The sequence below is a fragment of the Schistocerca cancellata genome, chromosome 2 (genome assembly GCF_023864275.1).
Source record: "Schistocerca cancellata isolate TAMUIC-IGC-003103 chromosome 2, iqSchCanc2.1, whole genome shotgun sequence".
Classification (NCBI taxonomy): Eukaryota; Metazoa; Arthropoda; class Insecta; order Orthoptera; family Acrididae; genus Schistocerca; species Schistocerca cancellata.
The window spans coordinates 977,739,649-977,754,033 of record NC_064627.1 but is presented as its reverse complement, the minus strand read 5'-3'; the positions used below and the strand labels follow the sequence as shown (position 1 = coordinate 977,754,033).

The 14,385-nt window shown below is 43.3% G+C and overlaps 1 protein-coding gene across 1 annotated transcript; it reads left to right on the top strand.

Annotated features, from left to right (window-relative positions):
* Positions 1–5,072: 5,072 nt before the first annotated feature.
* Positions 5,073–5,888, top strand: LOC126160296 (craniofacial development protein 2-like). Its single transcript, XM_049916898.1, has one exon. The coding sequence runs from the start codon at positions 5,073–5,075 to the stop codon at positions 5,886–5,888; it is 816 nt and encodes a 271-aa protein (XP_049772855.1).
* Positions 5,889–14,385: the final 8,497 nt, after the last annotated feature.

Below are 14,385 nucleotides of genomic sequence, written 5' to 3'. Positions count from 1 at the left end.
CGATGCACTGCAGCATTCCGTGTGAAATGCGAGAGCCTGATTCGTATTACTTCTTAACTAGGATTGCAGGCCGGTGTAGGAAAACAGATGTACAAATTTAACGTCAGCCTGTTGTAGGATGCGTGGGATGACAGTAACTTAATTCCCCATCTGTGCGTGGCAGAAGATCATAATGATAGTAAAAATAATAAACTCACAACAAAACTGATTTTTTAAAATTGTTATTGAAGCAAATATTTTGCCTTCGTGGTAACTTGTCTAACGATCCAATACATCCTCTCTAGCGAGCAACGTAAATTTTGCAAGCAGCTCACTTAACTCGTTGCTCTTACACTGTTATGAGATATCTCGGCCTCTTGAGAGCTTTGGTACAGTCCCATACTGTTGCTAATGGAATGAAATCCATGTTCATGATATTAATGTGTGACTGAAATTGACGATTCCCTGCAGCACAAAACTCAGAATGTCGTTGTCAATGAGAGGGGTTTGTCAGAAGTTAATGTAACGTCGAGAGTACTTAGCACAATATAGCACAGGTTTTGCTAGACGCGATGTACATAAATAACTTAATGCAAGTAGATGATAAAAGTAACTTTCAGAAACTCCTGGCCAACTACTATGTTATATACAAGAAGGGAATCAGTTAAAATGTTGTTGACATGTGTAAGAAGGTATTGCAGGAGGTAAAAACTTAGTCTAAAGCTCTCAGCAAATTCAAATTTAACACAAAGTGCCTAAATAGACGAACAGATAAGATCTTTAGATGGGCCAGTTAGTAATAATAATGGCGTGTGACGAGGGCCTCCCGTCGGGTAGACCGCTCGCCTGGTGGAAGTCTTTCGATTTGACGCCACTTCGGCGACTTGCGCGTCGGCCAGTTAGTAACAATGAGTGTATTTCTAAGACGTGTTCACCTAGAAACAGCTCCAGTTGCCGATCTGCTCTTTCTGAGAGTCTGTCATCCTTCTGTGCGTGTAGCGCGCCAAACTTCAGCCGTTTTTTCCTCATTTTTGTCTGTCATTTCATTGGCCTCTACATATACCTCCAAATTTTCCCTTTTCTTTCAAATGAGTCCTAACATCTTCCTCACTATATCCCTATCTTCCTCATCCCTCGTTTTGATATCCGTATATTTCTGACAGGATCATTGTGCTGCACTGCTTCAGTTGCGATTACTTCTTGCTATAAATACGTTGTTCGAACTTGTGAACTATTCCATTTTCTTAACCTTACTGTTATTCTTTTCTTTGTTATCCATTTGACGGTAGAAAGTGCAGTATACGCTCCTCCTGGAACACTGATACGAATAAATGATATCCGGTAGCGGCCACAGGCAATAAGTAATAGGCTGCAATCAGAAAGATACAGACTCAGTTTTTATACTTAACCTTTTCTCTCGGAAGCTCGCTGGCAGCTCATGTAATCTCTCTCTCTCCAGTTTTAGCTGCGGTAGAGTAGAGATGGTCTTACATGGTCGTCCATGGTTATACGTAGTAAATGGTCTTTTTATAGTTGTTACTGTGGTCTTCAGTTCGAAAACTTGTTTGATGCAGCACTCCATGCTACTCTATCCTATGCAAGCCTCTTCATCTCCGAATAACTACTGCAACCTACATCCCTCTGGATCAGCGTACTGCATTCATCTCTTGGTCTCCCTCTACGATTAGTATTGTATTGGAAAGTCGGCCACGGACGGCAGCTTCAGTATAAAACTTAATATTTTCAGTATGGAAGAATAATTTTTTGACTAAAAATTTTAAGGGAAATTTCGACGTCTAAATCGTTTCATTGTAGCTATTTGTTGAACTTGGCCATTAAAATTCCTACACCACGAAGATGACGTGCTACAGACGCGAAATTTAACCGACAGCAAGAAGATGCTATGATATGCAAATGATTAGCTTTTCAGAGCATTCACACAAGGTTGGCGCCGGTGGCGACACCTACAACGTGCTGACATGAGGAAAGTTTTCAACCAATTTCTCATACACAAACAGCAGTTGGCCGGCGTTGCCTGGTGAAACGTTGTTGTGATGCCTCGTGTAAGGAGGAGAAATGCGTACCATCACGTATCCGACTTTGATAAAGGTCGGATTGTAGCCTATCGTGACTGCGGTTTATCGTCTCGCGACACTGCTGCTCGCGTTGGTCGAGATCCAATGACTGTTAGCAGAATATGGAATCGGTGGGTTCAGGACGGTAATACTAAACGCCATGCTGGATCCCAACGGCCTCGTATCACTAGCAGTCGAGATGACAGGCATCTTATCCGCATGTGCAGCCACGTCTCGATCCCTGAGTCAACAGATGGGGACGTTTGCAAGACAACAACCAACTGCACGGACAGTTCGACGACGTTTGCAGCAGCATGGACTATCACCTCGGAGACCATGGCTGCGGTTACCCTTGACGCTGCATCACAGACGGGAGCGCCTGCAATGGTGTACTCAACGACGAACCTGGGTGCACGAATGGCAAAAAGTCATTTTTTCGGATGAATCCAGGTTCTGTTTACAGCATCATGATGGTCGGATCCGTGTTTGGCGACATCACGGTGAACGCACATTGGAAGCGTGTATTCGTCATCGCCATACTGGCGTATCACCCAACGTAATGGTATGGGGTGCCATTGGTTACACGTCTCGGTCACCTCTTGTTCGTATTGACGACACTTTGAACAGTGTACGTTACGTTTCAGATGTGTTACGACCCGTGGCTCTACCCTTCATTCGATCCCTGCGAAACCCTACATTTCAGCAGGATAATGCACGACCGCATGTTGCGGGTCCTGTACGGGCCTTTCTGGATACAGAAAATATTCGACTGCTGCCCTGCCCAGCACATTCTCTAGATCTCTCACCAACTGAAAACGTCTGGTCAATGGTGGCCGAGCAACTGGCTCGGCACAATACGCCAGTCACTAACCTTGATGAACTGTGGTATCGTGTTGAAGCTGCATGGGCAGCTGTACCTGTACACGGCATCCAAGCTCTGTTTGACTCAATCTCCAGGAGTATGAAGGCTGTTATTACGGCCAGAGGTGGTTGTTCTCGGTACTGATTTCTCAGGATCTATGCACCCAAATTGCGTGAAAATGTAATCACATGTCAGTTCTAGTATAATATATTTGTCCACTGAATACCCGTTTATCATCTGTATTTCTTATTGGTGTAGCAAGTTTAATGACCAGTAGTGTATATTCCTACAAATAAGAATGGTACGAGTGCAGCCTGCACTCATTCTACGAGATCCGTGCCTATTCCGGCCATACGGGCGAAATGTAATACTCACTTAATATGAACTTTATATGTGTTTAAATAAGGGAGGAATAGTATCAGATATACCACACCACTCTCACAGATATTTGAATTAATCTACCTTCTTGATTCTTCTGTGTGTTGGTTTGCTTGTTGTTTCATTTAGAATGACTACATCACCATCGAAGGCTGAGAGTGTCACACATGTATGCCAGTGTTATTATGCCTTCTTTCTTGCATTCTGTTCTCCATTCCGAGATTATTTTTTCCATAACTAAGTTAAATGCCGTCCGGGTGGCCGAGCGGTTCTAGGCGCTACAGTCTGGAACTGCGCGACCGCTACGGTCGCAGGATCGAATCCTGCCTCGGGCATGGATGTGTGTGATGTCCTTAGGTTAGTTAGGTTTAAGTAGTTCTAAGTTCTAGGGGACTGATGACCTCAGAAGTTAAGTCCCATAGTGCTCAGAGACATTTGAACCATATGAACTAAGTTAAATGGTATTGATGAAAGCCCTAATTCCTGTCCCACTGCTCTGGTGTACGTAAAAATCTGCGTTATTTAACCAATATCTCATTACATCGTCACCATCGATTTAAAAGTATCAGAGGCTAACGGCACCCTTGACATGAAACTAGGTTTGTTCGTACTTTAACACTCTCGTTTTCAGCAGTGGCATGTGAAAAGAGAAAAAATCGCGACTTGTTGGAAAACATTATGCGCCTCCATTCGGCGACTGTCGAATTTATATTTGTTTGGTTCTCCTGAAATCAAGCGGCTTTTCTTATTCTGTCAGCAACGGTCTCTTACGGGGTGCCCGACTATGGTCAGTACCCTTCGCAATGTTTGATCAGAAACTGGTTGATGTGGGCCTGCATTCACTGACAGCAGCAAGTCTTGCCATCAAGACGCAAAGGAATTAAAGACATTAGCTGCCACTGAGCACCGATTTATATCGATGGGGCAAGTTGAAAACTTGTGCAGGACTGGGATTCAAATCGGGATCTCCTTCTTACCAGGCAGATGCGCTGACCACTACGCCATCTGGACACATTGGTCACCACGACCGCACACACTAACCTAGCACATGTCCGAAAGAACAGGCACGACATACTCCTTTTGTCAGAAAAGTCCCAGGATAGTTGTTTTAAACAGAAAATTACACTTCCCGTGTGGAGTTTGCTGGTCTCCCATTGGGCGCCTCCCGCCCCCCCAGGTGGCGGATAGGGGAATGCTCACCAGATATGGTGGGTACCGGGGAAATAAAATACCCAGGATGGACCAAAACTAGCAACTGCTGCCTTGTAGTATGATATTGGCTTATCAAAGGCCAAAGGAAGAAAACCTTGAGTAAAAATTACCTGGTCCTCTGGGTTTGGGTTGTGCAGTGGGCCAGCTCCTCACTCACATAAAAACATAAAAATGCTAAAAAAAACTAATAATATGCCTCAGAAAATTGGAACTTTGGACGACTGACTGACGATGAGAAACGGAAAATGATGTTTGGATGCTGGAATGTGCAAGGTATTTCCACTAAAAGAAATTTACTACCTGCAGAACTTGACGTGTTCAACATGGATGTTGTCGTACTCTCTGAAACAAAGAAGAAAGGCCGAGGAGAAGAAGAACTAGATAATTATGTACATATCTGGAGTGGGGTATCAAAAGCAGTAAGAGCCAAAGCAGGAGTCTCCATTATGTTAAAGAAATCATGGAAAGAAAGAATCACAAATTGGACATTCATCAATCAACGTATTATAACTGTTGAAATGACATTATTTGCTAGGGAAGTTGTGATTATTGGCCTATACGCACCCATGAACGACACAAAAGATAAGGAGAAAGATACATTCTGGGCCACCCTCAGGGAGACTATTGAAAAAATCCCAAGAAGAAAGGAGCTGATTATCATGGGAGATCTGAATGGAAGGGTAGGAATTAGAGAATCCTGTAGAATAGTAGGAAAACATGGAGAGGACGAATACAATGACAATGGGGAACGATTGACTGCAATTTGTGAACAATTTGATCTAAAAATTACCAACACATTTTTCAAACATAAGGACATTCATAAATATACTTGGCAACAGAACACTAAAGAACTTCGTTCTATAATAGATTATATTATCATTAGGCAAACAAGTAGTTTCAAGGCAGTAGACGTCAGATCTTATAGAGGAGCCCAGTGTGGATCAGACCACTATCTAGTAAAAATGAAGTCTTTCTGGCCATGGAAGAATGCAAGGAATGATACAAGTAACCTAAATAAAACTAACCAGACTGAGAAAGATGAAAATTTACCTTTTAATATTGACAGCCTACAAGACGAAAGTATCAGAACACTCTTTGCGGCCAGGATGGAAAGGAAACTGGTTGAATCATTTGGAGAAAGTACAGAGGAAATATATGACTATATAAAAACTAATGAGAAAATCATAGCAACAGAGGTGTTGAGTAAAAAAGATAGCAACCACAATCGTGCAGCAGAGTGGTGGTCAGAGGAACTAGAGGTCCTCGTTAGAGAAAAACGAAATGTGTTCCTTCAGTGGTTGAATGATAAATCAGAAGAAACAAGATCAATATACAAGGAAAAGCAGAATGAAATGATGAAACAAAAGGATGGCAAAAAATAAAGCATGGGAAAGAACATGTGCCAAGGTGAATAGCAAATTACGATTTGGGAGGGCAAAAGAAGCATGGTCAGTATTAAAAGGGCTTCGACAGGATACAAAAAGCAAAACTAATCTCCAACTGATAACACAAAAGGAATGGGAAGAGAATTTCCAAAAATTATTAAATGAGGACAGAGAAAAATATCTAGAAGAAGGAACAGTGGAAGAAAAAGGACATGAAGATGATGAGATCAAGATTTTAGAAAGTGAAGTACTTCAGGCGTTGAGAACAGGAAAGAATGGTAAGTCACCGGGACCAGGCAATATCAATCTGGAATGTCTGAAATATGGTGGTGACAAAATTGTGAAACTGATAACACAGCTCTTCAACAAAACGATACATGGAGATTCAATACCCAATGAGATGAAGCTAGGTTACATTAATACAATATTTAAGAAAGTGGATCGCAAAATTTGTTCAAACTATCGAGGAATCTGTGTTACAAACACATTAATGAGAATTTTTGCGAAAGTAATTAAAAACAAACTGGAAAAAAATTTTAGAACCCAAGAAGAACAATGTGGATTCATGGCTGGGAGATCATGTGTAGACCATATTTTCACATTACGACAGATTTTGGAGAAACATAGGGAAACATCAAAAAATATAGGATTAATTTTCATAGATCTAGAAAAAGCTTATGATACTGTTCCAAGAAAATTACTTTGGAGAGCACTACATACGGCAAACTAAACCCTTCCTTGATTAAAATAATACAACAGATGTATAAAGATAACATTTGCCAAGTGAAAGTTAGTAATAAACTTTCACAGAAATTTACAACAAGCAAAGGCCTTTTACAGGGCTGTCCCATGTCACCATCATTATTTAGAATCTATATAGATATTAGCCTTAGAACATGGTCTCGTAAATGTAATAGTATGGGATTAGAAATAAGAGATGGAGTTTACCTACATCATTTATTGTTTGCTGATAATCAAGTAGTCGTAGCACAAGATGGGGAGGATGCTAACTATATGTGCAATCAACTAGCAGTAGCATACAAAACTTGGGGTTTGAAGACGAATTACCAAAAAACAGAATACTTGACTAATGATTCAGATGAGCTATACATTGAAGGAAATAAAATCAAAAAGATAAACACTTTCTGTTATTTGGGATCCATTTTAGAAATCGAGGGAAAATCGGAGTCAGAAATCAATAAAAGAATTAGTAGTGGACGGAGGATCATTGGGATGCTTAACTCAGTCTTATGGAGCAGTGATGTAATTAGCAAAACTAAAAAATTAATATACAAATCCATATTAGAGAGTGTGGTTCTGTATGGAACGGAGACCTGGACAATTAACATGAAGCACATTAAAAAATTACAAGCTCTATAGATGAGCTTCTGGAGAAGATCGGCAAGAATCTCCAGGAAAGAAAAGATAAGGAGCACCGAAATAATAAGGAGAATTGAAATAAAAGAAAGAATTTATGACATAATGGATAGGAAGAAATTACAGTGGTACGGGCACATACGACGAATGGAGAAAACCAGAATATCAAAATTGATACTGGAGTGGGAACCGGAGGGGAGAAGAAGAAGACGACCTATAACCACCTGGCTCCAAAATGTACAGCACACAATGAAGAGAATGGGCGCAGAGGAAGAGGACACACAAGATCGAAACACCTGGAGGAATATTTTAAAAATATAGTTTAAGAACGTTTGTTGTTTGTATTGTAATTTCCAAGTAAATTATTATGTTGGAGATAAGCCTCTGTATTGAGGAAAAGCTCAAAAATAAAAATAAAAAAATTACACTTACCAGGTGACGATCCCACCTCCTATCAAAGTAGCCCTTTGGCTGCCTATACACAGCTGCCAACGTTTCTGGAGGTCTCGGAAGCAAGCAGGGAAATTTTCAACTGCGATGCTAGTAATCTCTTTTGTCACAGCCCTTTGGATGTCTGCAACATCTTGACGAAGCTTTCCTTTCAGTCGCCTTTTCATTCGCAGAAACAAGAAAAAATCGCAAGGCGAGAGGTCGGGTGAATATGGCGGACGTGGGATGGCAATAACAGAATGTCTGGCCAGATAATCGGCAAGAGATGAAGCAAAATTGGGTCTTGCATTGTCATGTAGCAAGAACAAGTCCTGAGAATGCCACAAATCAGGGCGTCGTCGTCAAATTGCTTGTCACAAACGTTTAAAGACTTCGACGTAAAGAGTTTCGTGCGCTGTTTGACCTGGAGAAGTATATTCGTGGTGGATTAATTCTTTATTATCAAGGAATCCGATCAACTTTGTCTTTGTTCTCCGAGGTTGTCGTTTGACTTTTTTCGAGGCTTGGGATCCAGGACTCCGCCATTCAATACTTTGACGCTTCGTGTTAGTCATACTGCTAGTACCAACTTTCATCCGCAGCAATAATCGTTGACAGAAATGTGGGAACGCGTCTGGTTCTACCCAGCAGTTCAGAAATTCTTCGACTTCCCTCTTTCTGTTCGTCTGTTTGTGCGTGAGGGACGAGTTTTGCGTTAAGCTTCCGTTTCCCTAAATCTTCGCGTAAAATCTTGTGACACCCATCACGATTTTAAATAACTTCTTCTGATATGGCATGCACGGTTGCATGACATTCTTCTTGCAATAACTGCCTTACACTCTCCACGTTGGCATCGGTACGTGCTGTAGACGGTTGACCAGCTCAGAGACTGTCTTACACTGAATCTCTGTCTTCACAAAATCTTTTGTGCCACTCAAAAACACGACTGCTTGAAAGTTCCTCGCCTGCTTCCTTAATCATTGTCCACGTTCCACTGGGGGCTTTCCCGAGGTTAATGCAGAACTTAAAGTTCACTCTTTGCTCACAATCAGCATCCACCATAACTAATGCGCGAAGAACCCAAACACTGTGTTGCTAAACACAGTCCTGCCACCTAGTGAGTTTGTGCCGAAATATGGTAAAGGTCATTTCGAGGTTGCACACGCGCCAGGTAACATAAAAATAACGTTTGCTACTTTTTTACTACTGCAAATTCAGAAATAAAAAAAACTCTCCTGGAACTTTTCTAACAAAGGGAGGACGGCCAATGATTCCTTCAACGCAGATGCACACCAAGCTTGAACTCTTACGAGAATCGGCGAGATGCCGCAATTAATGAAGCTAATCAGCAGGGACACTGCATCAGTAGTTTGTGATATAAGTTGAGAATTTGTGTCTAATGGGAAGCGTGCTAGACAGTCCGTGGTTGTGGTGACCACTATGTCTGGATGGTGTAGTGGTCAGTGCATGTGCATAGTAAGCGAGAGACATGGGTTCGAAACCCAGTCTGGCACAAATTTTTCAACTTGCCCCATTGATATAAAGCACTCTCCACAGGCTGCTAATGTCTTTAATTCCTTTACGTCTCGATTCATAGTGGCTTTGGGATCAAAATGGTGTCTGTTCTTTAGGAGTTGTCCGAAAGACCAGACACTACATACATAATTTCTGCCAGATTTGAAATTAGTAGTCATTAACAAGGCATGACACTTATCTCCATTGTCTGTCGATAATGATCTGTTTACGATCACTGTTCTTGTGGTGTTACATGGTAGCGAGTGGTACTTCCTTCATTGTTGCACCGTCAGCATTTGGCCTGTTGCTTCAGTTAGAAACTCATGAGCAGCAGAGATATGTAGGTGTGGACAGCAAACAACAATCTTTCGGCAATAAATTTAAAAGAAGGAATGTAGGGAAGTCGTTAAATAGACAGAAAGTATTGTTGTTAGGTAGCTCTCATTATAGAAGTGTAGGCCAACTTTTTGAGAATGATCTAGGATCAGAATACCAGGTAACTAAAGTTTTTAAGTCTAGTGCTGTCTAGGTCACGAGATACAAAATCTACAGTCGCTTTGTAAAGATTTCTCCAAGGAATACAGCATGGTTACAGTAAGTGGGCTCTACAATGTTACTGACAGAGATACTGGGTACAATATAGAGTGTGACCTGGTATGGATTGCATCAGCATCGAGACATACCAATGTTGAGTTTGTATCTTCCCTGAGATACTATGACCTACCTCATTTGAGCTTTTTCTCGGGAAGTTAATTCGGAATGGCCGCTTATATCGAGTGCAGGGCCAAATCTTGGTGTGAGGCCTGTTGTTTCTGTCAGTAGATCAGGTTATACAGACGTGACCTTCACACCTTAACGGAAAAGAAAGGGTCTAATAGCAGAAAACATAAGGGGGGAGCCACTGTTATGTGTCGTAAAATACCAGTGGTCAAAGGCGTCAGGATGGCACCTTTTTTGGATTAGGGAAGACAGAAAAAAGTAAAATTTGAAGAGTGGTTAGGAATGATGAGCTTTAAGTCCGAGAATGAAACTAAACAACGCAAGTCTGCCGTACTGCATCAGCAAAAACAGCTGTTTGTTAAAACTTTCACCTGTCAGCATAACTTTTCTTTCCATCTATATATATATATATATATATATCCTAGTACTCAGTTATATCTCAGTCTATAGAAGCATATAAACACCACTTCATCGCCGCCACTCAAATCAGCTGTGGATCGTCACGCGACCGCCAGGTACTATTTTTAGAATGTCTACAGTATCCAAAGCTCGACCAGTGTGTTCTTTTAAGGGCTAATATTTTGTCTGGTTTCCTTGCCAAACGAGGATATAAATTGTGATCACTGACATAACTCATCGTTGTGTTATCAATGCAGTTTTGATAGAAGTCTGTTGTCACGCTTGGGTTCTCTTTCCCCTTCCGTGTAAAACACACAAATAACGACAGGCAAAGGTTATTATAAATTTGTGCGTCCGTGAAAAGATCTAGGCCTGAAGCGTACTTTAGAAAAGATCTGGCCAATAACCCGAGAAAATTCTGGTCCTATGTAAAATCGCTAAACGGCTCTAAGGCTTCCGTCCAGTCACTCGTTGACCATTTTGGTGTGGCAGTTGATGACAGAAAACCGAAAGCCGAAGTTTTAGATTTCAGATTTAAGAAATCGTTCATGGAGGAGAATCTATAGTCGTTTGACCAGACTCCCGCATGGACGACATAGTAATAAGCATCCCTGGCGTAGAGAAACAACTGAAACGATTGAAGACAAATAAGTCGCCAGTTTCGGTTGGAATCTCTGTCCGGTTTTACACAAAGCATTCTACGGTATCGGCCCCTTACTAAGCTGGCATTTATCGCGAATCTCTCGCCTAGTGCAAAGTCCCAAGCGACTGGAAAAAAGCGCAGGTGATTCCTGTATACAGGGTGTTACAAAAAGGTACGGACAAACTTTCAGGAAACATTCCTCACACACAAAGAAAGAAAATATGTTATGTGGACATGTGTCCGGAAACGCTTACTTTCCATGTTAGGGCTAATTTTATTACTTCTCTTCAAATCACATTAATCATGGAATGGAAACACACAGCAACAGAACGTACCAGCGTGACTTCAAACACTTTGTTACAGGAAATGTTCAAAATGTCCTCCGTTAGCGAGGATACATGCATCCACCCTCCGTCGCATGGAATCCCTGATGCGCTGATGTAGCCCTGGAGAATGGCGTATTGTATCACAGCCGTCCACAATACGCGCACGAAGAGTCTCTACATTTGGTACCGGGGTTGCGTAGACAAGAGCTTTCAAATGCCCCCATAAATGAAAGTCAAGAGGATTGAGGTCAGGAGAGCGTGGAGGCCACGGAATTGGTCCACCTCTACCAATCCATCGGTGACCGAATCTGTTGTTGAGAAGCGTACGAACACTTCGATTGAAATGTGCAGGAGCTCCATCGTGCATGAACCACATGTTCTGTCGTACTTGTAAAGGCACATGTTCTAGCAGTACAGGTAGAGTATCCCGTATGAAATCATGATAACGTGCTCCATTGAGCGTAGGTGGAAGAACATGGGGCCCAATCAAGACATCACCAACAATGCCTGCCCAAAAGTTCACAGAAAATCTGTGTAGATGACGTGATTGCACAATTGCGTGCGGATTCTCGTCAGCCCACACATGTTGATTGTGAAAATTTACAATTTGATCACGTTGGAATGAAGCCTCATCCGTAAAGAGAACATTTGCACTGAAATGAGGATTGACACATTGTTGGATGAACCATTCGCAGAAGTGTACCCGTGGAGACCAATCAGCTGCTGATAGTGCCTGCACACGCTGTACATGGTACGGAAACAACTGGTTCTCCCGTAGCACTCTCCATACAGTGACGTGGTCAACGTTACCTTGTACAGCAGCAACTTCTCTGACGCTGACATTAGGGTTATCGTCAACTGCACGAAGCATTGCCTCGTCCATTGCAGGTGTCCTCGTCGTTCTAGGTGTTCCCCAGTCGCGAGTCATAGGCTGGAATGTTCCGTGCTCCCTAAGACGCCGATCAATTGCTTCGAACGTCTTCCTGTCCGGACAGCTTCGTTCTGGAAATCTGTCTCGATACGAACGTACCGCGCCACGGCTATTGCCCCGTGCTAATCCATACATAAAATGGGCATCTGCCAACTCCGCATTTGTAAACATTGCACTGACTGCAAAACCACGTTCGTGATGAACACTAACCTGTTGATGCTACGTACTAATGTGCTTGATGCTAGTACTGTAGAGCAATGAGTCGCATGTCAACACAAGCACCGAAGGCAACATTACCTTTCATCAATTGGGCCAACTGGCGGTGAATCGAGGAAGTACAGTACATACTGACGAAACTAAAATGAGCTCTAACATGGAAATTAAGCGTTTCCGGACACATGTCCACATAATATCTTTTCTTTATTTGTGTGTGAGGAATGTTTCCTGAAAGTTTGGCCGTACCTTTTTGTAACACCCTGTATAAGAACGTTAGGACCCGCTAAAATTACAGGCCAATATCCTTAACATCAGCTTGTTGCAGAATTCTTGAACGTATTCTGAGTTCAAATATAATAAACTTTCTTCAGACCGAGAAGCTTATGTCCACGAATCAGCACGATTTTTGAAACTATCGTTCGTGCGAAACTCGGCTTACCCTTTTCTCGCATGATGTACTGCAAACTATAGACGAAAGGCGACAGGCGGATTCCCTGTTCCTAGAATTGTGAAAAGCATTTGACACGGTGGCCAACTGCAGACATTTAACGAAGGTACGAGCGTGTGGAATAGGTTCACAGACACATAAGTGCCTCGAAGACTTCTTAAATAATGGAACCCAGTAAGCTGTCCTCGACGGCGATTGTTCATCAGAGCCAAGGGTATCGTCAGGAGTGCCTCAGGGCACTGTGATGGGACCGCTGTTGTTCTCTACGTACATAAATGATTTGTCGGACAGAGAGGGCAGCAACCTGCGGTTGTTTGCTGATAATGCCATGGTATACGGTAAGGTGTCGAAGTCGAGTGACTGTAGGAAGATACAAGACGAGTTGGACAAAATTTCCAGTTTGTGAGATGAATGGCAGGTAGTTTAATGTACACTCCTGGAAATTGAAATAAGAACACCGTGAATTCATTGTCCCAGGAAGGGGAAACTTTATTGACACATTCCTGGGGTCAGATACATCACATGATCACACTGACAGAACCACAGGCACATAGACACAGGCAACAGAGCATGCACAATGTCGGCACTAGTACAGTGTATATCCATCCACCTTTCGCAGCAATGCAGGCTGCTATTCTCCCATGGAGACGATCGTAGAGATGCTGGATGTAGTCCTGTGGAACGGCTTGCCATGCCATTTCCACCTGGCGCCTCAGTTGGACCAGCGTTCGTGCTGGACGTGCAGACCGCGTGAGACGACGCTTCATCCAGTCCCAAACATGCTCAATGGGGGACAGATCCGGAGATCTTGCTGGCCAGGGTAGTTGACTTACACCTTCTAGAGCACGTTGGGTGGCACGGGATACATGCGGACGTGCATTGACCTGTTGGAACAGCAAGTTCCCTTGCCGGTCTAGGAATGGTAGAACGATGGGTTCGATGACGGTTTGGATGTACCGTGCACTATTCAGTGTCCCCTCGACGATCACCAGTGGTGTACGGCCAGTGTAGGAGATCGCTCCCCACACCATGATGCCGGGTGTTGACCCTGTGTGCCTCGGTCGTATGCAGTCCTGATTGTGGCGCTCACCTGCACGGCGCCAAACACGCATACGACCATCATTGGCACCAAGGCAGAAGCGACTCTCATCGCTGAAGACGACACGTCTCCATTCGTCCCTCCATTCACGCCTGTCGCGACACCACTGGAGGCGGGCTGCACGATGTTGGGGCGTGAGCGGAAGACCGCCTAACGGTGTGCGGGACCGTAGCCCAGCTTCATGGAGACGGTTGCGAATGGTCCTCGCCGATACCCCAGGAGCAACAGTGTCCCTAATTTGCTGGGAAGTGGCGGTGCGGTCCCCTACGGCACTGCGTAGGATCCTACGGTCTTGGCGTGCATCCGTGCGTCGCTGCGGTCCGGTCCCAGGTCGACGGGCACGTGCACCTTCCGCCGACCACTGGCGACAACATCGATGTACTGTGGAGAC